Source organism: Capra hircus, chromosome 5 (genome assembly GCF_001704415.2).
Source record: "Capra hircus breed San Clemente chromosome 5, ASM170441v1, whole genome shotgun sequence".
In the NCBI taxonomy this organism is placed as follows: domain Eukaryota; kingdom Metazoa; phylum Chordata; class Mammalia; order Artiodactyla; family Bovidae; genus Capra; species Capra hircus.
In genome coordinates, this window is record NC_030812.1 from 30,110,461 (window position 1) to 30,136,383 (window position 25,923).

Genomic DNA, 25,923 nt, shown 5'->3' on the forward strand with positions numbered 1-25,923 from the left:
AGAAGATTAGGTCATCCAACTAGTTAGGGCATTACACAATCTGTTGCTTACTACTGACTCTTCTTTCAAAGATTCAGATAGAAGCAGACCATCCAAATATCTGCTCTCTTTTCACAGACCACCCAATGAGTAGGAGACATTGTTCTAGGGGTGGGCCACTTACACAGAATAAAACTAGATCACTATCCTTGAGGATCCTAGAGTATTCAGTTGTAATGGAGGATGAAAGCTATTAAATAACTATAACCTGATGATAAGTGCTAAAACAGAAAAGTGCAAAGTAGGAACAAAGAAGAATGTGTGAGTAATTCTTCCACAATTCTGCCTTCCCATACAGTGTAGGAATGGGATGATAACAACCCTGGTTAATAGGAAACTTCATACTAAAGAATGAGACCTAAACCAGTAGGATCCAAGATCTTATTCTATGACTGATTTCACCAACCAAAAGTCATTTGGGTAACACCTTTGTTACAGGGCCTGATGCTGCCACAAAATATAATTTCTTCCTTGGGAGAAAAATTAAATCCTCACTCTTGGAAACCTTAGTCTGTTAGGAGAGACATGATGCCTTTCCTAAAAGAGCCTGTGGTCTAATGGGAGAGAGTTTTTATATGTGGATATCCCACTTAGAAGGGAGGTGGATAGAGGAGCAGGCCTAGGCTAGATCTATGAGAGCTGTCAAACATCACTGGAAACTGAATGAGATGGAATCATATCTCCTCTAAGCGAGAGTGCTGAGTGTGGTTAAAAGGAATAGTTTGCCAAGTCCCTGGGGTGACAGGAGGTGTAGGCTCTTCACAAGGATTTAACTCAAAAACTAATGGCTCTCCCAGACGGGTGGGTCACATAGAGCATTGTTTTACTGAGTGGAATTTGCAAGAGGGGTACTGCAACTCATGGCCCATCTTTTTCCATGCAGCACTCAACCTCTCTAAAAGGATATTGAACAAATCCTTCAAAAATACCTTTTACCTGGGCTATAAAGATTAATTTTATCATTGTTCTTTAAACTACATATACAGTTTTCACTTTATATGGTACACAATTAAGTGATCATTGCCTGCTTTAAAACAGTGGCAAATTGTTTAAAATCTATTAATTATATTGGAAGAAAGGAAATGCTGTAATAAATTCAATATATAATACTGTGACCTACTCTCAAGAAACCACAAAAACAACCAAATTTTTGAAATGATTAGAATAACTGCTAAGGATTGCAACAGAAGACTTCAGAAAAAACATCCATATATCTTAGTTCAGCCTTAAGGGAAATGATTTATCCCAGGTTACCTAATGACTGAGGCAAATTAGAACTAAAGATAAAACATGATGCAGTCATCACCTTGGCAGATATATGCTGCAAAAGTTAACATGACCTAATTTAATATATTTTCCAATAGACCCTTGTGATCAGAAATTTTAGCATGTTTTTCTTTGAGTCAATATTCTATATCTGAAGTGACTGATTGTCAGATTCCATGTTTTTATTAGGGGGAAAAAAAAGAGGTTAAAGTCTGATGACTAAAGCTGATGCCGCAAACCACAACAAGCATGAAGACCAGCAGAGAATATCTCATCAGGGTGTACTTTTCCCTTTGCTTGGACTACCTCTGATACCTAAGAATATTCATGTTGGTAGTCCACACTGTGTGTCTTAGAAATGTAGTTTTGTGCATGCCGAATAGATGTTATCTAAAAAAACTATTCCAGGTCCAAATGAGTTTGGGAAAGGCTTGGTAAAATCAAAATAAATTGGTTTATTGTAAAGCAACTATACTCCAATAAAAATTAATTTTGAAAAATTCAAAATAAATTGGTTTCCTTCCAGGAGCATTTAATATGGTAATGTGTTTTTTTAATATTGAAGGGAATGCAGTATATAGTATGCAACTTTCCCCCAAGGAAACTTTTTTTACCCAGGAGACTTCTGTGTAGGATTAATGTTTCTTTGAACATCCACTCTCTAACATTCTACTAGAAGGATTTGATTAGGTTGGAATTTCCTGTTTTATAGATAACAAAACTGAGGTTCAAAGACATGGGTAACATACCCCAATTCAACTGTGTATCAGATGTTTAGAGCCTTAAATTATCAAAGGTTGAATCCTTATATCACAAAATTAGTGACAATGTCAGAACCAAAACTCATATTTGAAACACTCAGTTGCAGGTTCATTAAACACTTGAAATTGATCTCTAGTGAATTTGTTTCTATGTGTGAAAAATATAATACTGCTTTACTGTAAGTTCATTCATGGAATTTTAGCATGTTCTTTCATCTATACAGTCTGTCACCATTTTTTAAAAAATGATAATGCCATCCTCTGTAAAATGTTTTAGGGTTTATAAAGTGCCCTCAACACATCCCATTTGAATGTCTCAATATCCCTGTGAGGCAAGCATCACAGTCCTCATTTAACAAACAAGGACATCAAGCCTCAATTGTTAAATAGCAGGGGTGTGTTTGTAGGAGAGGAAGGTCTATTGCAGCGCCATGCAAAAAGAATGGGTGGCTCATGCTCAAAAAAACCCAAACTCCCTTAAAGAGAAATTTAGTGTATTTAGTAAATGTCCTGTTACTTGCATTGAGAGAAGATAGTCCTTCTGTCCTTCGAGCTAGGCTTCTGCAATGCATGAACCAAGGAGTTCCAGATGTACAGGCTGTATTTAGAAGAGGCAGAGGAATCAGAGATCAAATTGCCAACATTTGTTGGATCAGAGAGAACACAAGGGAATTCCAGAAAACACCTACATCTACACTGATTACACTAAAGCCTTTGACTAGGCAGATCACAACCAACTGTGGAAAATTCTTAAAGAGATAAGAATACCAGACCATGTTAGCTGTCTCCTGAGAAACCTGTATGAGGGCCAAGAAGCCACAGAACTGGACATGGAACAATGGACTGGTTGAAAAATTTTGGGAAAGGAGTACAAGACTGTATATTGTCATGCAAAATGCTAGGCTGGATAAATCACAAGCTGGAATCAAGATTTCCAGGAGAAATATCAACAACCTCAGATATGCATATGATACCACTCTAATGGCTGAAAATGAAGAGAAACTAAAGAGCCTTTTGATGGGTGTGAATGAGGAGAGTGCAGCCAGTTTTGCTGCTAAGTCGCTTCAGTCGTGTCCGACTCTGTGCGACCCCATAGACGGCAGCCCACCAGGCTCCGCTGTCAATGGGACTCTCCAGGCAAGAACACTGGAGTGGGTTGCCATTTCCTTCTCCAATGCATGAAAGTGAAAAGTGAAAGTGAATTCGCTCAGTCGTGTCCGACTCTTATCGACCCCTTGGGCTGCAGCCTACCAGGCTCCTCCACCCATGGGATTTTCCAGGCAAGAGTACTGGAGTGGGGTGCCATTGCCTTAAGCTGGCTTAAAACTCAACATTCAAAAAACTAAGATCATGGCATCCAGTCCCATCACTTCATGGCAAATAGATGGGCAAAAAGTGAAAGCAGTGACTGATTTTAATTTCTTGGGTTCCAAAATCACTGCGGATAGTGACTGCAGATTGTGACCACCGCCATGAAATTACAAGATGCTTGCTCCTTGGAAGGAATGCTATGACAAACCTAGACAGTGTATTAAAAAGCAAAGACATCACTTTGCCAACAAAGTCCCATATAGTCAAAGCTATGATTTTTCAAGCAGTCATGTATGGATGTGAGAGTTGGACTATGAAGAAGGAGGCGTGCCGAAGAATTGATGCTTTCAAATTGTAGTGCTGGAGAAGATGCTTGAGAGTCCCCTGGACTGCAAAGAGATCAAACCAGTCAATCCTAAAGGAAATCAACCCTGAATATTCATTGGAAGGACTGATGCTAAAGCTAATGCTCCAATACTTTGGCGACCCAATGTGAACAGCTGATTCATTGGAAAAGACCCTGATGCTAGGGAAGATTGAAGGTAAAAGGAGAAGGGGCTGGCAAAGGATGAGATGGTTAGACAGCATCAGCAACTCAATGGACATATATCTAAGCAAACTTCAGGAGACAGTAAACGACGGGAGTCTGGCATGCTGCAGTCCATGGGGTCACAAAGAGTTGGGAGTGACTTTGCGACTGAACAACAGTCCTTCAGTATAGTCAAAGAGACAAGACTAAAAAACATGAGATACAGAATGATTATATGGCAACATGTAAGAAAATGCTTGACAGGACAGTACAAAGTGGACAAGAATGCGGAAGGAATTCAAAGAGGAAAGATTACTGGAGATGGACCTAATCAGTGAAGGCATCATTTAGAGATAAACCTGAAGCTGGATCATAAAAGAAGTATAAAGATTTGGATTAGCAGAGGAGAAAAAGAATTACAGAAGACTGACATCAGCATAGACATGAACATGAGAACAAGAAACACACTGATGGCAAAGAATTAGAGTTTGAGGGGAGATGGGTCTGAAGTGATCAGTCTCTTGGCTATATAAAAAAGTCGACTGCTAAGAGGCAGAGTTCCCAGTCACACAATACAAAATGAGCAAGCGCTTTCAACTCAAATTACATAGAAAAAGCAGTAAATTTACAGTCTTTACTGTGGACCCCAGGAATGAAAGGGAAGGTAGGAAGAGAAGTCAATGGACTTCTCTGGTAGTCCACTGGTTAAGAACCCACCTGCCAGCGCAGGGGACACAGGCTTGTCCCTGGTCCATGAAGATTTCACATGCTGCAAGGCAACTAAGCCCGCGTACCACAACTACTGAGCCTGCACTCTCGAGCCTGTGCTCCACAAGAGAAGCAACTACAGTGAGAAGCCCTCACACCCCAACTCCCACCGTCTGCAACTTAAGAAAGCCTGTGTGTAGCAACAAAGACCAAGCACGGCCGAAAATAAATAAATAAATAAATTTTAATCTTTTTTTTTTATTACAGAGAAGCCAAGTTCAAACTGGTGATTATAGGTAGGAAGGAGAAGCCGGGGAGTAACATGAGCCTCAATGGCCCTCAGATCTGTGACTGGGAAATACATAAATAGATGACACCTAGATTTCCTCTCTACGCTTCCCATTCCTTTCCTGACAGTAATTCATTTGAAAGGTGCCTGACCTATCGATGGTCGGGAAAATGTCCCTTTAAGTGATGCTTGCAAAGCCAGGCTCTCATGCTAAGTTAGTCCTTGCCCAGCAGAGGATGTTCCCTGCAAACCTTCTTACCTCAAAATGGAATTAAGGTCTGGCACAGAAGGGGTTTTTAAATCATTCCCTTCCAATTTTCCCACAAAGGGCACTGCTCTATTCTGTTGAAACTTATCAATGAAGTTTAAATCCAGAAAATCCAAGGTCTTGCTGAAAATAATGAATATAATAGTTTGCAAGTAGCAGATGGAAAAAGGTGGGGGAAAAGAGAACTGGAAAGAAAAGGAAAATGAAGAAAGCAATAAATTATTGAACTATAACCTCATTTAGATGGAACCCTATGTAAATTTTCTGCATTTGTTGTTAGAACCCACCTGAGCTAAACAAACAAAACTGGTTAATTGAACATGTTTCAATCCCTTGCCACTAAGGAAGAGATGGCAAGGAACATGAAGAGAAGCCAAAAAAATCAGCTTCTTGGGGTATGAACTTCAAAAACCAAAGCAGGGGCATGAAATTTGTGTTCAGACAAAGCTCTGAGATTACCCCAGAGTTTCTCAAAAGATCAAATGACATCTACAAAACATACTTACTTTGAAGTTCGCAGTTTCTCTAACTTTCCCAACAAAGGGAGGGGACTGAACTCTGGTAATGAACCGACTGCAGATGGTGACTGCAGCCATGAAATTAAAAGACGCTTGCTCCTTGGAAGAAAAGCTATAACCAACCTAGACAACATATTAAAAAGTAGAGACATTACTTTGCCAACAAAGGTCCATCTATCAAAGCTATGGTTTTTCCAGTAGTGTATGGATGTGAGAGTTGGACTATAAAAAAAGCTGAGGGCCGAAGAATTGATGCTTTTGAACTGTGGTGTTGGAGAAGACTCTTGAGAGTCCCTTGAACAGCAAGGAGATCCAACCAGTCCATCCTAAAGGAAATCAGTCCTAAATATTCATTGGAAGGACTGATGCTGAAGCTGAAACTCCAGTACTTTGGCCACCTGATGCGAATAACTGACTCATTGGAAAAGACCCTGATGCTAGGAAAGATTGAAGGCAGGAGGAGAAGGGGATGACAGAGGATGAGATGGTTGGATGGCATCACTGACTTGATGGACGTGATTTTGAGTAAGCTCCGGGAGTTGGTGATGGACAGGGAGGCCTGGTGTGCTGCAGTCCATGGGGTCGCAAAGAGTCGGACACGACTGAGCGACTGAACTGAACTGAAGGAGGTACCACCACTAGATCCTAAAAAAAAAAAAAGTGAAGGGACATAATTTACCCTGTGACAGCCTTAAGGCGCCATCTGCAGTTCTCATCGAACACTGCAATAAACCCAGACCTGCTGGCTTATTAGGGCCACACACTCACTGTTAGAGAAAAAAAGAAAACAAAGAAATACTAAATTCCAGCCAGGGAGTCCTCAAAAGCCTCCTAAGTCCCAGAGTAGATGAAAACTCAGCTTGAAGACACAGTGCCTAGGAAAAGACCTAAGGGCCTTAGTTGGCTATAAGCTCCATGAGAAACCACCCCCCTCCAAAAAAGCTAATAAATTCTTAGACTGCTTGATATAAAGGATGATATATTGTCCAGACCTTGAGAACTTAATAGCTCCACAGTACCTTGTTCTGTCTGAACACATCTGAGAATTGCATCTGGTTCTGGGCACCACAATTTAAGAGCAATATTGACAACAGTCATAAAAATGTTCATACCCTTTGACCCAGTAATCCCACCCATGGGAATTTATTCTGAAATAATTCAAGAGACTAGATGAATTAGAAACATGAAAATATTGATGCACCATTCTTTATAACAACAAATATGTATCAGCAAATATATATATATCTTAAATGTCTCCCAAGAAGGGAATATTACATAGCATTAAAGTATAATTATGCTATTTGAAAAAAATTAAAAATATAGAATAATAATAATGCATGCTGCAACGTAGATGAATCCTGAAAATATTATACTAAGTGAAATAAGCCAGACACAAAAGGAAACATTGTATGATTCTATTTACTTAAAAGGTCCAGAACAGGCAAACCTATAGAGACAGAAAGTAGATTAGTAGTTGCCAGGGTCTGGTGAGAGGAGAGAATTGTAATAGTTAAGGGATTCCGTTTTAGGGTGGTTTAAAATGGTCTGGAGTCAGTGTTGATGACTTTACAACCTTATAAATATACTAAAAATCACTAAATTATATATTTTAAAAGGGTAAATTTTATGGTATGTGAATTATAGCTCAGTAAAAAAATATATATATACATATAACATCTTCCTAGTAATATACATCAATGCCTATGATTTAGGGAAGGGAAAGACTATAACATTATATCCCTGATATGATATGTACATTTATGGATGAGGACTGAAAGAAAACATGAGTAAATAAAAACAGACAGTTTGATACACGTGAATTTTTGATTGGGGGGTGGCCATGATATTGTTCTTTGAGCAAGTAAATATTTTATTTTTTTCCCGAGACAGTGTCCACAAGAGGGCAGCGAGATGTCAAACCAAACTATTTAACACAAGCTTCATCCAAACAGTTAGAAACCCAGAATCCAATGTGGAAAGCAATCTTAAAGGTTATCTAAATTCATTTCCTTACCTAACAAAGAAAAAACTGAGGCCCAGAATGGTCAAGTGGCTCATTCTAAGTCAGCAGGCTGGTCAGGCAAGAGGCAGAAGGAAAACCCCATCTTCTCACTTCTTCATCCATCCTCTTTCTATCAAACTACAGCACATCCTTAAACAAGACAATGTTTAATCTAGAAAAGGGAAAATTTAGAGGGATATGAAGGGAAGGGCAAGTTCTTATCAAGAAAGAGTTTCTGGGACTTCCCTGGTGGTCTAGTGGTTAAGACTCCTCACTTCCAATGCAGGGGGCCCCAGGTTTGATCCCTGGTTGGGGAACTAGATCCCACATGCTGCCACTAAGAGTTTGCATGCTGCAACTAAGACCTGGTACAGCCAAATAAGTGAATAAATAAATAAATATATATATATATATAAAGGTTTCTTAAAGGCTTTTGTTCTTTGTAACAAGAAATGAGAAATCTAGAAAAAATTTCAGGGAAGCAAATTTCAGTGCAATAAAAGAACAACAAAATACTTATGGCTGATTCATGTTGATGTTTAGCAGAAAACAACACAATTCTGTAAAGTAATTATCCTTCAATTAAAAAATAAATAAAAATTTAAAAAAAGAACAGCAATTAAGGATGCCCAAAAGGTGGGACACGTATGGGATTTCCAATTAATTCAGAAGCCAGAATGGTCATCTCTGGGAAGATGGTCATCTCTGGGTCATCTCTAGACCCTGCACTGCACCAGATGAGTACTTGGGGGAGAGGCTTTCTCAGTTTGCTTCCAACTTTTTAAAGGTTCTGTACACTTTTATTTGTAGGAGTGGGAGAATACAACATCATTGGATTTCATTTACATCAACTCAGGTAGAGAAAAAGAAGATCTCTCACCTGCTAATATCTTAGTTGGTTTTTTTTAATAATTATTTCATAGTGAATTTCTATTTTCAGCTGATTTTCACTATGCCAGGGTCTTTAGGAAATACATTCTCAAAAAAGTCTTAGTGATTATAATATTCCAGGTTGGTGGCAAAGCAGAATTTTCTTCCAGAGGTTCCAAATTCATGTGACTTGTGCCATTTCTTTATTTTCAAAAAATGGCTGGCTACACCATTAGATACATGAATATCTAAATGTCCACTGGGGGTAGGTAGGTAGCCTGATTCTGGCAAGCACTCAATTTCAGTACCTGCTCACAGGCTAGGACAAGAGCAAAGATGAAATCTGAAGATGGTTTAACCAAATAGTATTTCCCACTAAGAGGGAAAGATTCTTTTTATTTATTTTTGGCTGCAGGTGGGTTTCTACTATTAATAGTTGCAGCCAGCAGGGGCTACTCTGTTGCAGTACAAGGGCTTCTCATTGCAGTGGCAGCACAGAATTAAAACAAACAAACAAAACAAAACAAATTTTTTAAAATGTTGTGCGAAGATACTGAACTTCACTAGAAGTCACAGAAAGGAAAATTGAAGTCATCGGATACTCTCTCTCACCCATTATCTTAGCAAAAAATTGCAAAGAGGTAACAGTACATACCAGTAACAAAGAAAGGACTACTTGTACTGCTGGTAAAAGTGTAGATTGTTAGTCTTTTCCAAAAGTAACCTGATATAATAGCAATCAAGGTATTAAAACATATATTCTGCTTGATCCTACTTTATCACTTACTGGAATCTAGCCTCAGAAAAACAAAGCACCAGCACACATGTTTGTTTGTTTGTTTACTTATTTTGGCTGAGCTGGGTCTTCCTTGCTGTGCTTGGGCTTTCTCTAGTTGTGGCCAGCAGGAACTGTTCTCTAGTTGTGGTGCACAGGCTTCTCTTCTATAGGGAGTATGGACTCAGTAGCTGTGGCAAACAGGCTTAGGTGCCCTGAGGTGTGTGGGATCTTCCTGGACCAAGGATCAAATCCATGTGCCCTGCACTGGCAGGCCGATTCTCAACCACTGGACCACCAGGGAAGTCCCAGTACACGTTTAAAGATATTTATTGTAGCATTGCTACTGTGGGAAGAATAGAAACTGCTCATAAATAGCTCTCATTTAAATAAACTGAAATATATTTTTGTAACAAAAACTCATAAGAAAATTTGAGAATGGTAAAATAATTTTCCAAATGAAGTAAAGCCCCAATCACTCTTGTGTCTCTTTATCCTTATAGACTATTTTTAATACATTTACATTTTACAGATGTAGTACTACATATCATGTTAATAAATTACTCATAGCTTATGAAAATGGCTTATTAAAATTCCACACGATAATTTGAAAAATTGCATTTTTCAAAGAAAATACATACATTAATTTTGGGGCCGCTTTAAAAAGGTGTGACAGGACTTCCCTGGGGGGTCCAGTGGTTAAGGACACGGGTTCAATACCTGGTCTGTGAAGGTTCCACATGCCTCAGGGCAACTTAGTCCCGTGAGTCACAACTAGTGAGCCCAAATTCTAGAGCCCACATGTCTATAGCCAGTACCCTGCAACAGGAGAAGCCACCGCAATGAGAAGCCCAGGCACCCAACTAGACCAAGCCCTCACGGCAATGAAGACACAGCGTAGCCAAAAAGAAATAATTCATTTTAAAAAGTGTGACATTGTCAATTAACTGTACTTCAATAAAAAATACTGACAAAATCAGAAGAATAACTTGATATGATGAAACATTTGAGTAAATTGAACAGTTTAGCCCTCCCATCTCCCCAAGGATCAGTCTGGGAAAGGTTCGCCCCACCCCACCCAGCCCTTCCGGACTAGCCACTCTCAGGTCTCCAGAACCAACCCGCTGATTTGCAGGCCATGCTGCCTCTCCTAGGCTGCCCAGGAAGCCCCTTCCTCAGGGAAGATGAGGTCCCCTAGCAGACCCAGCCAGGCCCCCAAGACCCCAGGACTCTGGCTTCAGCCTTCCAGCCTCAGCTCCCTAGTAAGTGCCTTCTGTGTCCCCCAGGCCCCAAGAACCCAGACCTAGGGTAGGAGACAGACCCTTCTGGTGAAAGGCTCGTCACTGCCCAGCTCTCTGGCTTGCTGGCCAGGTATGGCTAGGATCCTGCAGACCTCTGCTTACTATGAGCCCGGTGCACCCCGAGGCCTGTGGGGCCCCGACTCTGGGGTGCTGCCTGCCTGCCTGCCTCTCCCAGGGAGACTCAGCCTGGCCCATGTGGGCTCAGGATGCTGCCTGGGCGGTCCGTGCTGACTGAGGCAGCCCAGCTGGTGCCACCACTCCTGTTACATCGCCCCCAGGCCCTGGCAGCTCCTCTGAGCTTTGTATATTCCACTAACTCAGGTAGGTGGCAGGAGGAGGCAGCAGGCTTTGGCTGCCTCCGAGGGAAGAACACTAACCTGACCATAGCGGGCCTACCGAGCTCACCCCAAAAAACAGCAATCCCAACCTCAAAAAACAAACAAAAAAGTAAAAGAAAAAGGTGTGAAAGTTAAATTTGGTCTTAAAATTGTAGTACATAAATTCACTGGCTAGTATTTTATATACATGTATGCAAAGAAAAACATCTATAAATTTCATTCCTCTCAATTGATTGGGCCATTTTTTTAATCAGTAGGGAATACAAGCCAAAGTAATTCTGCTTTTTAAAAACACATACACTACTCAGAGTTAACTTTCAGATAAAGGATTAAGTGTGAGTGTAGTACACACAAATAAAGAAAGCTGGAGAAAAGGTACCTAATTTTACTATCATGTTCCTGATCTCCACTCTTCCTCTTCAAACTGAGGCATCCTGGGCTGTTCCTTCTACAACTGGGAATGAGATAAGGCCCCCTTGAGATGCTCAAGCTGTCAGTTCCCTAGGGTTTCCCCAAAGTCCCCACAAAGGCATAAAAGTGAAAGTGAAGTCACTCAGCCACGTCTGACTCTTTGCCACCCCATGGACTAGCCTACCAGGCTCCTCGGTCCATGGAATTTTCCAGGCAAGAGTACTGCAGTGGGTTGCCATTTCCATATGAAATACAAAATCATGAATTTTCCCGTGAGTCCCCATAAAACAGTATCATCTATCCCTTCTGCAATTTTCTAACACATTCTATTTACACCTCTCAGGACACAGTTCAAAACACAGAACAAGGAGGACTTTGATATGTGTACCTGTGTTATCATCCCCCACCGGACTGTAAATGATTAGGGAGCAGGGTGTATAGCTCAGAATCAAATCCCAAGTTTCAAGAAGACCTGACAATTCAGCCAGTCCAACCACTTGTGTAAACTTTGAAGGTTCACCACAATATTCCAAGTAGAAGGGTCTGTGATGGGGGGATTATCCCCTACCTCACAGCAGCTTGTTCCTTCTTTGGAAAAGTGCAGCTTCTAAAAAGTTCTCCTATAAGCGGAATTAAAATATTTTCCTGAAAAGACTAGAATTCCAGCCTTTTCAAACTTAACCCCAGTCTTACACTTTGGTAGTCCACAGAATAGATCAAATCCTTTTTGCTACAGGACATCTTGTGAAATATTAGAACCCCTATATTTTCCTTCAATCACCTCACTTGGTGGTTTGCACATAAAAAAAAGAAAGTTAAGTAAACCTCCTCCATGATCTATCAATATACCAGAGGTGAAACCAGGTGGTCTAGTCTCTAAAAGATATTTTATTGGCTTTATAATATGTCTTTCATTTCACTATGTGGATTAAGAAACAAGTCAGGACTACAATAGCCAATAACTCAGAAATTCAAAATCACAATAGTTTTCTCACCTCTTTAAGGTTTTCTCATCTCTACTGCAAGTAATTGGAGAAGGAAATGGCAACTCACTCCAATAATCTTGGCTGGGAAATCCCATGGACAGAGAAGCCTGGTGCACTACAGTTCATAGGGTCACAAAGCATCAGACATGACCAAGCAAATGAGCACACGCTGCAAATGACAGTTTCTTTCACACTGATGGGACGCCTCACTGGGCAAAGGTGTGCTGGGACAAGCGATCCAGCTCCGCCAGTCCAACCTCAAAGGGAAGTTTCTTCCCACCTCCAGGATCCCCTGGGCTTCCTGGGCTGCCTCAGGACTTCATATGCAGCCTGGATCTCCAGGAAGCGCCTCTGAGCTTCCTCCATCTGGTGCCGATTGTGGTCAGGGTGCCAGGTCTTCACTAGCTCCCGGAATCTGCCATGTATTTCTTCATTTGTTGCCCTCTCTGAGAGACCAAAAACCTTAACAGAAGGAAACAGAAGCTAACAAATTAGAACCTCCTAAGTCATCTGGGCTCCTGGGCCTCTCCTTGCTACCTTCCTAAAGCGGCTGGAATTGGCTTCCACTGCTGGCAGGAAAGGCAGAGAGCCTCAGATTAGAATTCCAACCTTCTGAAACATGGACAAGTTCTAGATCTCATGGCAAGAACCAGGATTTGCTTTTAATCACAGATGCCCTTTTCCAACCTGGAACTTGGCATCCTTGACAAGGTCTCCTCCTTACATATATGCGAAATAAGCATACATGTCCATCAAAAACAAGTACAAGAGTGTTTGCAGCAGCTTTATTCAGAATAGCCCCAGACTGAAAACAATCCAAATGTTCACTGACAATAGAATGGATAGATAAATTGTGGTAGATTCACACAATGGGACATCAAACAACTATGAAAACAATTTATAATCCTGTGTATGAGTAAATTTCACAAACATAATGTTGAATGAAAGAACTCAGACACAAAAGAGCATATACACTGGATGATCCCATTTATATGAAGCCCAAGAATGGGCAAAATTAATCTATGGTAATAGATGTCTGAATACAGATTCTTTCCCGGGAAAGGAGTATAGATTGGGAAGGGGGACGAGGGAATCTTCTTTTTTGTTTTGTTTTGCTTTTTGGCTACACTGTGCAGCATACGGGATCTTAGTTCCCCGCCCAGGGATTGAACCCATGACCCCCGCAATGGGAGCTCAGAGTCTTAATGACTGGACTGGCAGGGAAGTCCCAAAGGAACCTTCTTAATCGTGGAAATATTCCATACCTTCATCTGAGTGGTGGTTACCTAAGTATCTACATAAAATTAGTGTACTTTATATACATATTATACCTCAGTAAAAAGAAAATAATATACATATATCTTTTCCCACTCCTTATTAGAGTCTCTGAACCTTCATCCATTGCACACAGAAACCCAAAGAAGCCAGGATACCCTTCTGGGGTCTGGCCCAGCAGATGTGAAAACAGTACCTCCACACCAGCTCCAGTGAGACTGAGCCTACCTCCTGGACCCATCTTAGACGGCAACAAGAGGGGAGAGACCTTACCTGGAGAGCCAGCTGACGCTTCTCATCCCGAAAACTGTGAACAAACTCATAGAGCTTCTCCCACTCTTGGAAGTAGCTGCTGCTGATGCCATGATCTCCGACCAGCAGCTTCCAGGCTCGGAAAGGCAGAAGGAGGACAGACTCCAAAAGGCGCCCAAGGAGGGGGAAGAAGCTGAACCAACTCAGGAAGTAGCCAAGGGTATCTGCCACATAGCTGAGGGTGACAGCTGTGTTGCAGAGGGCACTGAACACTAACGGGCCTGTGAAAGCAAGGTAAGCCAAGCCCAGGCGGTAGAGCCGCACGCTGAGCGTCTCTGACCCAGCTGAAGGTTTGTAGCGGCGATGCTTCTGGGCTGTGAGGCTGGCAGCCAAGCTGATGGGCAGGATGGCTATGGGGCGGCCATAGAAGATAGGTGAAGTAAGAAATGCTGCCCCTAGAGTGTTCTTTAGGTCTGATGTCTGGTTGCCAATGGCAGCCACCAGCAAGACCCCTAAGCCAACTGCCAGTGGCAGGCCCACAATATAGAAGCTGGCCATGAAGGAAAGGCTAATGAGAGCCACAAGGCCAAAATACATGCCCACTATCATCTGGGCAACAAAGCGAATGAGACTTAGAGGGGGTGTCCCCCTTCCTGAGCCCTGCCTCTGCTCCTGGGCTCTGTTGGCCTGAGCAACAAAGCTTGGGAGCAACCAGAATTCCCAGAGCCAGCCTAGACCACCACCCCCCAAGGTAAGCATCCAGAGCAGTGCATGGCTGTCCCGTCCCAGGTATAGGTGGTGGAGACCAGCAGGGCCCCCTACAGCCCAGAGGGCGTAAGTCATCAGGAGGCCCTTGGCCATCCTCTAGGAAAAGGGTCTCACAGTAAGTCCAGTGGCACCTGCCGTTGCCTAGAATGCAGAAATCTGGAGTCGTCTGTGAGAATCATGGCAGTCATGGCCGCAGAGTTATCCTTAGACCCTAAGACATGGGAAAAAGCAGTCATAAGATTACGTCCAACACAGTAACACTTCTCCTTCCAATATTAGTCAAGTCCAGCTCTTCCTGAGTGTCCCTGAAATTGTAGCTCTCCCATATCCTTAGGTCTAGAATCTCACCTCCGCTCTTTACAACCACAGTGACTTCAAATTTAGAGAAGAAAGTTATAAGTGCTTTTGGTTGAGTAAATGAGAACTCAGCACAGGGACAAAAAAGGGTAAGCTTAAATTGCAGACCTCCCCTCAGGCCACCTACCTCCTGGAAGGACTCATGGTTTGCGGGTGGGGGTGAGTGAATAAACATGAATACACTATCCCTAGAAAGTTCCTATACAACTTTTAAAGTCCCCTACCATACAACCCCGCCCCACCTCAACTCGGACTGTGGCTGCCCACAGACCCCTGGCAGAGATTTTAGCCCTTCTCCAGCCTCCCATCTCTCCAGACCAAGAAATCTTGACAAAAGACAGGCTTGAAAGAGGTCCTGAGTTCCCTCCAGCTCTAGAAAGGTACATTTTGACCTGGACCCAGGCACCTCACATTTCAACCACCGCCTTCCAGGAGAAACTTGTAAAGTCCCTCCATATTGCAGGGCTCAGGCCCACCAGCCAGTACGCGCTAGTCCCAGGGTGAGCAGCTGTACCTGGTTACCTCGGCTCCCAGATCAGACATTTCCTTTGACCACAGTCAAAATGGCCCCTCTCATTCATCTAAGTGGACTTTGTCTTTCAGCGTTTGCTGTGTCACGGAAGTTGGGCCGTCCTGGCCAGGCCCCTCCTCTCCAAGGCCCTCCCTCGCCCCTTAGGGATCACCTTTCAGGCTGGGGCTTCTCTTGCCTGCCCTCTCCGGTAAACTTCGTTTTAGGTTTTTCTGGCGTATTCCGTCTCCCCAAGCTCAACCCGGCTGGCGCAGCGCCCACTCCAAGAGCGCCTACATTACTACAGGACGACCACGAGGTGCCGCTGCCGCTTGCGGGCGGGAGGTGTCGGGCGGAGCCCCAGATTCACCTTGTCTAGATGCTGGGTCAAAGCAGCCCAGGGCGAGGCGGGGCGGGGTGTGGGGAGGCCTGTAAAAGCAAAAAAAGAAGCCCTCGATCTCCCCTTTGCACCCACACAAATGGGAGAGTGACTCCTCCCTTACCTCAGGCTGCAGTCCTCTCTCCCTACTCCATTGCCGTTCAAGACTGCCTTGGATGGCTTCATTTCCAATTTGCCTAAGGCAGAGACACCAGAGTACAGGCTGCAGAGAGAGGCTCTCCCCTCAAGTTCCCCTCACTGCCCAGCCTCCAGGCCAGCCAGTCAGGGGCAATACATCTAGATCCAAGCCGGAGACCTGAGAAACCCTCAGGAACCCCAAGTCAGCTGTATCTCGCTGACTTTGGCACGAGAGAGAACCAGGAGCAAAAAAGGATGGGGGTGAGGGCCTCCCCACCAGGAGAATAGTCTGCGGTGTCCTCCCGCCTCAATGCTGGGATGGACGTGGGATGCAAGATCCCCTCATTTCAATGTCGTGGGCTCCAACCTTGGCTTTGAGGGGGTTGGGGTGGGCCTGTTTCCTTCTCTGTAAAGAAAAAGCGTGGATCTTCAAGTTTCCCCATCTTTGACTTGGGGGTGGGGTGGGCCTGGAAGGCTTGCCCCTGTCGCCTCCCTGCAGTCGACAGATTCTGTTCCCTCCTAGTCCGGGGAGGAAAAGCAGCGCCCCATGTCTGCTCCCTAGGACTCACGGCGGGGCCAGGGCTGGGAGGGGCGTCAAAGTGACGCTGGAGCCGCCAGCTGCTGGGCGCGGGAGCACTGGGGCGCTGAATAATGAATGAGACTTAATTGGGCCGGCACTGCGCGGCGGCGCGCTAAGCTCCGCAAACAGCTCGAGCGGCGGAGGCCGCCGCTGGACAAACAAACTGGCTCAGGGCGCAGAGAGAGGGGTGGGAGAGGCAGCGACGGGAGCGGGAGGGGAGAGGCAGGCCGCCTGGGCCTGGGGCCGTCGCTGTGGGGCGGGAAGAACCCCCTGTGTGCTGGGCTGCGCAGGCCTCCCAGAAGGTGGGGACCCGGGAGGAAGCTCAGGGCTCGACCTCAGGAAGCCGGGACTGGGGAGGGAGAGAAGCGGATTTGTAAGCTGGGGCCAGGGTCCCAAGGGCGACTGACACGAGGAAAAGATGGAGAAACAAGTGGAGGGCGGAGGAGAGAGCGAGAAGCGAGAGAGGGGGAAAAAACGCACCGGGGGAGGGGCTGCGGCGGGGCGGGGGCTGGAGAAGAGCAGTTACCGAGAAGAAAGGGAAAGAGCGATGGAGGAAGGAGCCAGGGGAGGCGCGAGGACCCGAGAGAAGAAAAATTGGAGAAGAGTCAAGGAGAGGGGTGGGAGATGACTGGAATGAGAACGAGAGAGCGGGGGGCGAACTGGAGGCGCCCCTGCCTCCGCCTCGCCCCGCCGCGCTCCCGCCCGAGCGCGCTCTCCGGCCGCCCGCACTCACTTTGTCACAATTACGGGGCCGTCACTCGGCCTGGATTGTTTTTCCCAAATTGTTGTTCTATAAACTGGTGCGGGGTGGGGATTGGCGCCGGGGTGGGTGGTGATCTGACAAGCTGAAGCAAGAGGGAAGGGTCTGAGCTGCGATGGCGGGGGGTGGGGACACGGGGAACTTGGCGGGGTATTTAACCGCAAGAGGACTCGGAGCGGGTAGGTGAATGCAGAGACCCACGCGGGAATTCTGGTTGCTACCCCTAGCCTCGTGGCTGACATCGCTTTTAACCATCCTGACCCTTCTCAGCCTCCGCTGCCTCTGTTTCTCCAACCGCGCGAGACGAGAGGATTGGAGGGCAGGGGCGGCGGAGGCGGCTGTAGGTGGGTTCCGAACTTGCCTTCTCACACCCCATTCTCTTTTGTTGTCTGTTACCCTGGTCCACGGACCGGGGGCGGAGTGGGGTTGTGGTCTGTCCAACTTAGCCTCCCCTGAGCGCCAGGGGTGCCTGCTCACCCTCGCTAGAAGGCCAGATTCTCACCCCCGACAGGTCTGGGCTGCCCCCGCCCCCCACCCGCGCCTTCAGCCTCGGCTCAGCGCCGCGCAGTGCCCACACCGCCTTGCTGTCCCTCAATCCCGCAAACATCTGTTGCGCGCCCACTGTGAGCCATATCCGCGCGAGCCGTCCCCCCACCACTCCCCCGCCACCCTCCCCTTCCCGGCCGGCCCGGCCTGTCGGCTTCGTGACAGCCGCCGCCGAAGCCCAGGCCCCGCGGGAGCGGCCGGAGAGAAGCCGCCGCATGGCTGGCTCCGACACCGGCCTCCCTGGCGGCTCCAGGGGCAACGGAGGGTGGCGGCCGCTGAAGCGAGACCGGAGCCGGCCTACAGAGTTAGAGATGGGCGGGGGAGGCGGGAGTCCAAGGGCGGGCTTGTCTCCGGGTCTGAGGCCTAACTGTCTCCTCATTCCATTGCCCTGGGGTGGGGACGGGCCGGGACCTCGCATGGCTCCCAGCGTCTGGGAAGCGGTCGGCTCCCGCGCCCCCTTCCCCCGTCCGGGTGATTTACACGCGCTCAGCTCAGAGGCCGCTTCCCAATCAGGAATATCGACCCCGGGCGGGGCCCCTGGGCCGCATCGATCCCTCCAAGGCTCGGGATTTAAAAATGTCAAATTTGCCTTTTCCGGGCGGGCGGAGGGGGCGGGGGCTTGGAGGAGGGCGGCTTGAGGGTGGGGAGAGGGGCGGACAGCCGGGCATCGACCAGGTGCCTGTGCCCTGAATGAGAAGCGACCCGGCCGTAGCCGGGCCGTGGCATTACCTAACCATCCTTAGGTTGCAGGCGCCTCTGGATGGGGGCAGGAGGGAAGTTCTACTCCCTTTCCCATCCCCATGGGTCTCACTGTTGCATTGGGTATACCCAGAGGGTGAAGCCCCAGAAAAACAAAGAGAGACCCCCTAAATGTAGGGGAAACAATTTGGAAGAGATTCCTAAACCTGGAGATATACAGACACAAGGAGGGGTGCAGAGGCAAAAATATAGAGGGTTCCAAGAGACACCCTGTGTTTAAAGAAGAGCAAGAGAAGGGAAAGTGGCTCAAAGACACATTGACCCAAACAGAGGACCCAGAATCAGGTCAACTCTCTGCCCTGTAGACCCGGAAGATTCAGGAATGGGAAGGTCAACCTTCTGGTGTGTTTTAGACGGGGCGGGGGTGGGGTGGGGGGCCGGGGAGTGGAGACAAAGTCAGGTGAAGAGAGAGGGTTATTAGGGAAAGGAATTAGAATATAATTAGCACATTCTCCTAAGGTGTCAACTAGTAATTGGACCTGAAACCCAAAAGGTAAGGATCCTGGAAGACTAGCCTAGGCCCCAAAGATGTGGGCTCTCTTAGAAGTCTGATGGTGTGCCCTTTCCATTCCTGAGACCCACCTCCTCCTCTCTATCCACCAGCAGCCTGGGGAAGCCAGAGGGGTTGTAGATCACATATTAGCGACTAATATATGAGATGGAGACTACGTATATGTATATATATATGTGGAGGGTAGAAAACTCTGGTAGTCACCACTTCCTTCCCCAGGACTTAGCAACTGGGTCCCCAGACTTTGGAAAAAGCATCCACTACTTTCAGGAAGCTTGGGAGAGGGATGATATTTGGGCTGGAGGTGGTGGAAGGAAGCAGTTGTTGAACCAGCATCCTCACAGTTAACGCTATCCCCCCATCCCCAGCAGCACACCTCAGCTGTCACCGTGCACACTGCTGTTTCCTACAGAAGTGGAGACAGAGAGCTGACGGGGGAGGGGGGGCGGAAGGGGGCACAGACACGCAGGGAGAGGTGGCAGCTCATCCTCAGACACACGCAGCACTTACACCTCCACTGACAAAATCAGGCAGACGCATCCCTAACACTGACACATACAATCGCCGACCCCCACACGCGACCCACACCCATCAATCCCTGTCACAACACACCACCCCTGTGTGTGCAGACACGCACAATTCCTCCGAGGTCAGAAGGGAGCGCCTAGTCTTAAAGCCTGTCTACACACTTTCTTGACATCTTAGACCTTCATTCGCCTAACCTAAGCAGAAGGCTTAAACCTCTGTCCCCGCTACCCAAATTCTGCGACCACGACCAGCTCCAACAAAAACTCTGAGCTCAAGGAAGTCAAGTAGCAGGGTCGAGGTGAAGAGCGGGGAGCTGACCGGGCAGTGGGCTGCTATACACCTCTTTTATTCTCGCTCCTGCCTCTGCCTCTTTCCTGGCACGTCCACTCGCGGCCCGCCCGGCCTGCCGCCCGCCTGTCAGTCGAGTAATGAATGCGCGCTCGGGGCCCGGGGCCCCCCCGGAGTCGTTCATCACTGCCAGCACCGCCCACCTCTCTGCCGCCCGCAGGGAGGGCTAAGCGGCCCAGGCGACGAGAGCCCCTCTCCCCCCACCTCCACTACTAATTGTCAGATTGAGATGTTGATTTGTCAGCTGGGAGCTAGCGCCAAAGAATCCGCAGTAAAACCCGGACTCCTTGAACTTCCTCTGGCTCCATTCGGGCTCGCCCAGCCTTGGAGCTTTTCTGGATTTGATGTGCTTGGGTTAGATTTCACTTAAGAGATCCTGCAACAGACGCGCAGTATCTCTTTAATCCAATAGGAGGCGCACCAGGCTACAGACCCTAAGGGGATTCGTCCTGGGCTCGGTTCCACTTCTGCAGACCCAAGGCCCTAGGGCTTCGTCCCCCAGCCTCCCAGCAGAGGGCGCGTAGGCCCCCATTCTCCTCTTCCCTGCAGCCAAAGTCCTAGCTTCCGTACAGGATGCCCCCAGGCAACAGTCCTTTCTTCCGCCTTCAGGGATCCCGAGGCACCGTGCCCTGCCTTCTCTCTCCTCCAGGTGCCTCGGGCCTCCTGCGGTCCTCCATTCTCCCGCAGGAGGCGCCCCTGTTGCAGGTCGGTCTGCCTTTGCCCTGCCCTAGGCGCCTAGGCTGCAGTCCCACCCCCACCCTCCCCCAGCCCCGGCCCTGGAGCTCCCCGGGCGGCCGGCTGAGTGACGGGCGGCCGGTGATTATGCGGAGGGGGAGCGAGGTGCGCCGCGGGCGGCAGCGCTGACCCTTCACATTTCCGATCCGCCGGGACCCTCATCCATCCGAAGCTGCTCTTTGTCTGGCCGCCTAATTGCCGGCGGACAGGATGGATGGCGGGACCGACAGCCGCGGAATCCCTAATAAAGGCCGCGGCCGCCGGGGAGGGAGCGCGGGAAGGAGGGGGAGAAAGAAGGAAGAGATGGAAGGAGGTGGGAGGAAGCACCGGGCCGCGGCCGCCGGCTCAGAGCCGCCACGCGCTTCGCACAAGGGAGCCAGATCCGCCTAGAGTGAGGGACCAGGAGTCCCAGGTCGACCCGGGTCAGGGCGCGATGGGTATGGGGTTTGCGAAGTCTTCTGCTTGTTGGACAAAAGGAAAGAACTAAGGACCCCGGGCTGAAGGCATCCTAGGGGCCGACCTCGTTTCGCCGAACCTTCGAAGATTCCAGCTTGGCGCTGCCTCCGGCGCTCCGGGCTCTCACCAGTCCGAGACCGGCCCTCGGTTCACCGCACCACCAATCCTCTGCTCACCCGTTGGTCTCCCACCGCGGGATCCACTATCCCGGCGGAGAAATAAAGGGTCCGACCGCCGTCTGTGCGGCCCCTCACCAGATTTCACTAACTGGAGGCTGGAGCTGGTGGACAGCGGCGAGGAGACGGGAGCAGAAGGGGTAGAGAGAGAGGCTAGGGCGAGGAGCCGCACCTGGCAAGGGGTCAAGGGCTCCGGAAGGAAGTCAGCGTGATCTGGCCTGACAGATACCTGTGGATCCAGGAGCCTGTTCTCAGCCCCAAGAGCTCTGGCGGCGACCCTTTAAACCTAAGGCTGCACCGAGCTGCGCGGCGGCTGAATGGAGGGCCTAGGTCCGGCGGGTACCTGCCCTCCTGCCCTTCACTGAGCCCTGTCGACCCTCCGAGCGGGAGGGCAAAGTGTGCGAAGGGTCTTGGGCCGCAACTGTGTTCCCACCGGTGCGGCGAGGAGAGCGGTCCTCAGCAACTCGGATCGGCTTTCCTGCCTTCCGCCTCTGGGGCACATTTTTCTGCGGTTGTCTTTGTTTCCTTCTCCCTCCTTTTTCTCTTCCCTCTCCCCTTCGGACTTAGCTCATCTCCGCAGCTGACTTGGGCCAACATCCGTTAGCTAACATCTGAGCACCAGTTGGGTGTCAGCGCTGGGGGTGGAGGATGGGGGACACGCTGAGCCAAAGCCCTGCCGCGTTGGCTTCAAACGCATAGGTCTTCCCTGAAACCCATTCACATCTCTCTCCCCAATCCTGTCTTGCTTTTCTTGCCCTTCCGCCGCCTTGGGTGTCATCTTTCCTTTCCAGGGCAGTGAAAAGGAAGCCAGGAGATCAAAACTCGAGTTCTAGGGCTGCCACCTACAGGGTGATACAGGGCAAGCATTTCTCCTTTCTGGGCTTCAGTTTCCTCATCTGTAAAATGGAGACAATATATCCACCTCTCAGGGATGCATGGAGGATGCAATGAGAGAACTTACTTGTAACAGCTCTAAAATATTGTAAGCACTCGATCATATTATTTCCCTATCCATGTTATTCCCTGTCCTCTCAGGTGGGCAATTTTCCTTTCTCTTCATACCAGGCGTCTGGTGCCATGCAACTCAGATTGCTTCCAGAACTGTGTGATGTTAACTTGTAGGGACCGAAAGCCAGAGTGTGTGTATGGGGAGTGGGGTGGAGGAAAGTGGAGAGGAACCACGGTATAATGGCCCCGAAAGGTGGGGAAGGAGAGGGTGCATGGGGGAAAGAGGTATTTCCTTTTATCTTAATGTAACATCAACCAGCTGGTTCCTCTGCTCTTACAGGTGAGGAAACTGAGGCTTGTGGAGGTTATCCTTCAAGTGACAGGAGTCAATCACACTGCCAGAATCTTTCCTACCATGAGTTTTCTATTGCTCATTTCCTCACTCCCTTTCTTCCCTTGAAGGGGTCTGTGACAAGGAGTGTGGGAAAAAGAACAAAAAGAGAAAAACTTCAAGGAGCCAGGACCTTTCGGCTAGACTTCATAAAATTTTAACAAGAAAACTTCCTCAGAGTAGAAGGAATATATCGCATGCAAATCATATGCTAATCACATGCTAATCTAAAGTCTAGTCCTCAGAACTCTGACACACACCTGGTTGTGAGCCCTGGGGAAAATTCTTGGGAGACCCCTGGGTTCCAGGACAGAACAGGTGAGGATGAGTTCCATTTTGCATCAGATTATGGAGTTAGGGTTTATTTTACGATTGGAGAAGTGTCAAGTGGATACTTTGGGATTAGGGTCAAGGTTAGTGCAGAGTCAAGGGCAGAGGGTAAGGCAGAATTCAGACTGGGCTGTGCTTTTCAATAGGGGGCACCTAGGGGACTCAAAGTCTTCCTCCCCTCTCCGCTCCTCCACTGCCCATTCTGTGCCCTGAAGCACATATCTCTACCTATTTCCATTCCCAACCACATCACCTCACTGGGTCTCCCAGTTCAGTTTGCCCAAGGAGCTCTGAGTAAATTGTTCCAGACCCAGCCTGGGCCCCAGCAGTTCCTCTTGAGCCCAAACACTTGGCTTCTGGCCCCAGGAGCACTAGCTGGCCTTGACCCTACCCAGGTCCTTCCTCAGCCGAATGTGACAGCTGCAGGGGAAGCAATAAGGACCTGGTGAGCTGGCAGCTTCATTCCAGAGCGTGGGGAAAGAGCAACAGAACATGAATAAATTCATGGAGCTGGCCCCTCGGCTCCTGTGAGCCAAGCTTGCTTCCCCCACCACACACACCCGCTGCTGCCTTGCAGCCCTGCTGGTCACCGAAGCTCACAGTCTGGGCTGGGGACAGGAGGAGAAGGCAAGCTCCAGAGAGAAGAGGGCTAGGACCTGAAAAGGGCTGAGGTGGAGGAGCTCAAAAAGAGGGCTTTGGTAAGTGGGAGAGAGGGGTGGGGAGCAGGGCTGAGCAGAGAGGGCCTTTAGTGAGTGGGTGGTGGGAGAAGGGGGAGGAGGAAGGAGAGGTGGAAGGACCTGGGGTCGATGGAGCTTGAGGATCGGCCAGGGAGGCCAGTGTGAGCCCTGGCCTGCTCTCTCCTCTCTGACCCATCCATCATCCAGCCTGGGGGAGCAGATTTGGAATTAGACATGCACAGGGCGACATGGCCCTTAGCCCCCCGAGGAAGACAAATGGCGACAAAGACCTTGAATAAAATTTGTATTTATGGTTGGAGGAGGCCCCTCCCCCACTGACTGCCAATCCTTTCTCTCCCAACCCTTTCAAGCAAGTAGGGGGCCTCCCTCCAACAGGCCAAGCCTCAGCAACCTCTTTCTTCCTGTACCATAATGGGTTGGGAGGTACAGAGAAAGGGAACAGGAAACAAGAGATGAAGGAATCACTTTCCACCCAATAATCATGCCCTGATGTATCCTGGACTCTCATTTTATGTATTGTACTTTTATACATTACAGTAGTGGCTTATCCTAGTCTATAAGAGATCCTTTGCAGTTATCTACCTCCAGGGCCTCCAGATATCCCAGTTTGCCAGTCCTGGGACTCCTTCAAGCTTCTGGCCCCCGGAGACCCTGTGAGCAGGAAATTTCCCCTTGAGGGGCCAGATCCTGAGGAAGGATGTTTCCTCTTGGCCACGAATGACCACTCACCTCTCACAGGAGGATGCCTAGCACTGAATCTGCATTATTTGTTCTATTACTTTGCATAACCAATTTCAAGTCCCTCCCCCAAACGTTTGTTATGTGAGGTCCAACTTCTCTTAGTTTGCATCTGACCACAGCCCTTTGAGGGAGGAGGAAGGGGCAGAGATCCTGGTGCTGGCCAAGGTCTAGGACAAGGGCAGACAGTGGTGGGGCCGGGCTGGGCCTGCAGGGCCTTCTGACTCTTTCTCCCCAGTAAACTCAACACTTCAGTCCTGAGACAGGAGAAATGACATTTGTGGGGTACCACATTTAGGGACTAGGAGAAAGACAAATATAAAGCCTCCCTTCCAACAGCCCTCACACATATACACACAAAGACAACACACGATCCACAATCCCACTCACCCAGGGACACACAAGGCCAGGGTCCCATGGACACGACCACACTTGCCAGCACAGTGTCAGGATGCACCGGCCCAGAGCCTAACACGCTGCTCCAAGAAGCGCCCCGCCTCCGCGTCTTCCCCACAGTTGATAAGTCACATTGGAGTCCGAACACGGACCTGGGTGTCTCTCTGCAGCGCGCCATTTACATTTCTCTCTCGATCTGTCAACCTGTCTCGGCTCCCGTCTCTCTCTCTCCGTCTCTGTCTCTCCCTCTCCCCCTCTGGGGCTGTCAGTTAGTCTCTTCTCCAAGCTTTGTCTCTGTCTCTGCGTCTCTGTTTGGCTTTCCGTCCCTTTGATTTCTCTGTAGCTCCTTCTCTGCTTTCCTGTAGGTTTCCTGCTCGCTTTCCCAGGCTGGTCTGTTTTCTCACTCTGTTCCCTCGCTCTCTCGTTTGCTCTGCGCCCCTCAACACTGGGGGTCGAGGAGCGCAGAGGTGCCTGCGACATTTGCCTTTTCCAGTTCGGGCCAACACGTACCCGATGAACCCTTGACCATATATTATTTGGTCATGGGCACTGAGAGGCAAATTTCTATTCTTTCCTAGTCCTTTTTGTTTGCTTGCGGGCTTTTTTTTTTTTTTTTTTTTTTTTGGTGGGTGTGGGGGGAGCCGGGGAGGGCTCATTTTTGCTCAGGAATCTACCTCTATCTTTTTATGTTTATCTCGACCGTTTTTTATCCCATCGCTATTTGTGGCCTCCTTCAGGCTCTGGGAATACCAAACTCGGGGTAGAGGGTGAAAGTAAGGATAGGGTGGGGGCAGTGAATCCCTGCAGAACTGGCTTAGAGCGGGTCAGGAACCGAGAGGCTGGGGGGACGTGGGACGGGGGCCGAGGCCTGCCCCGCCTCCACGCTTCCCTCTCTGGGCGCCAGGGGTCGCTCGGCCCCCCCACGCCCCCCTCCCCCGGCAGCTTATAGCGGCTCCCGCCGCGCGCCGGCTCAC

General features: G+C 48.4%; 1 protein-coding gene across 1 annotated transcript; it reads right to left on the reverse strand.

The window, feature by feature from the left end:
• On the reverse strand, window positions 12,255–15,679 carry DNAJC22 (DnaJ heat shock protein family (Hsp40) member C22). The gene is made up of 3 exons (XM_005679997.3): window positions 15,539–15,679; window positions 13,921–14,878; window positions 12,255–12,834 (listed from the first exon to the last, which is right to left on the reverse strand). Exons 2-3 carry the CDS (start codon window positions 14,758–14,760, stop codon window positions 12,631–12,633), a joined length of 1,044 nt encoding a protein of 347 aa, XP_005680054.2. The 5' UTR covers window positions 14,761–14,878; window positions 15,539–15,679; the 3' UTR covers window positions 12,255–12,630.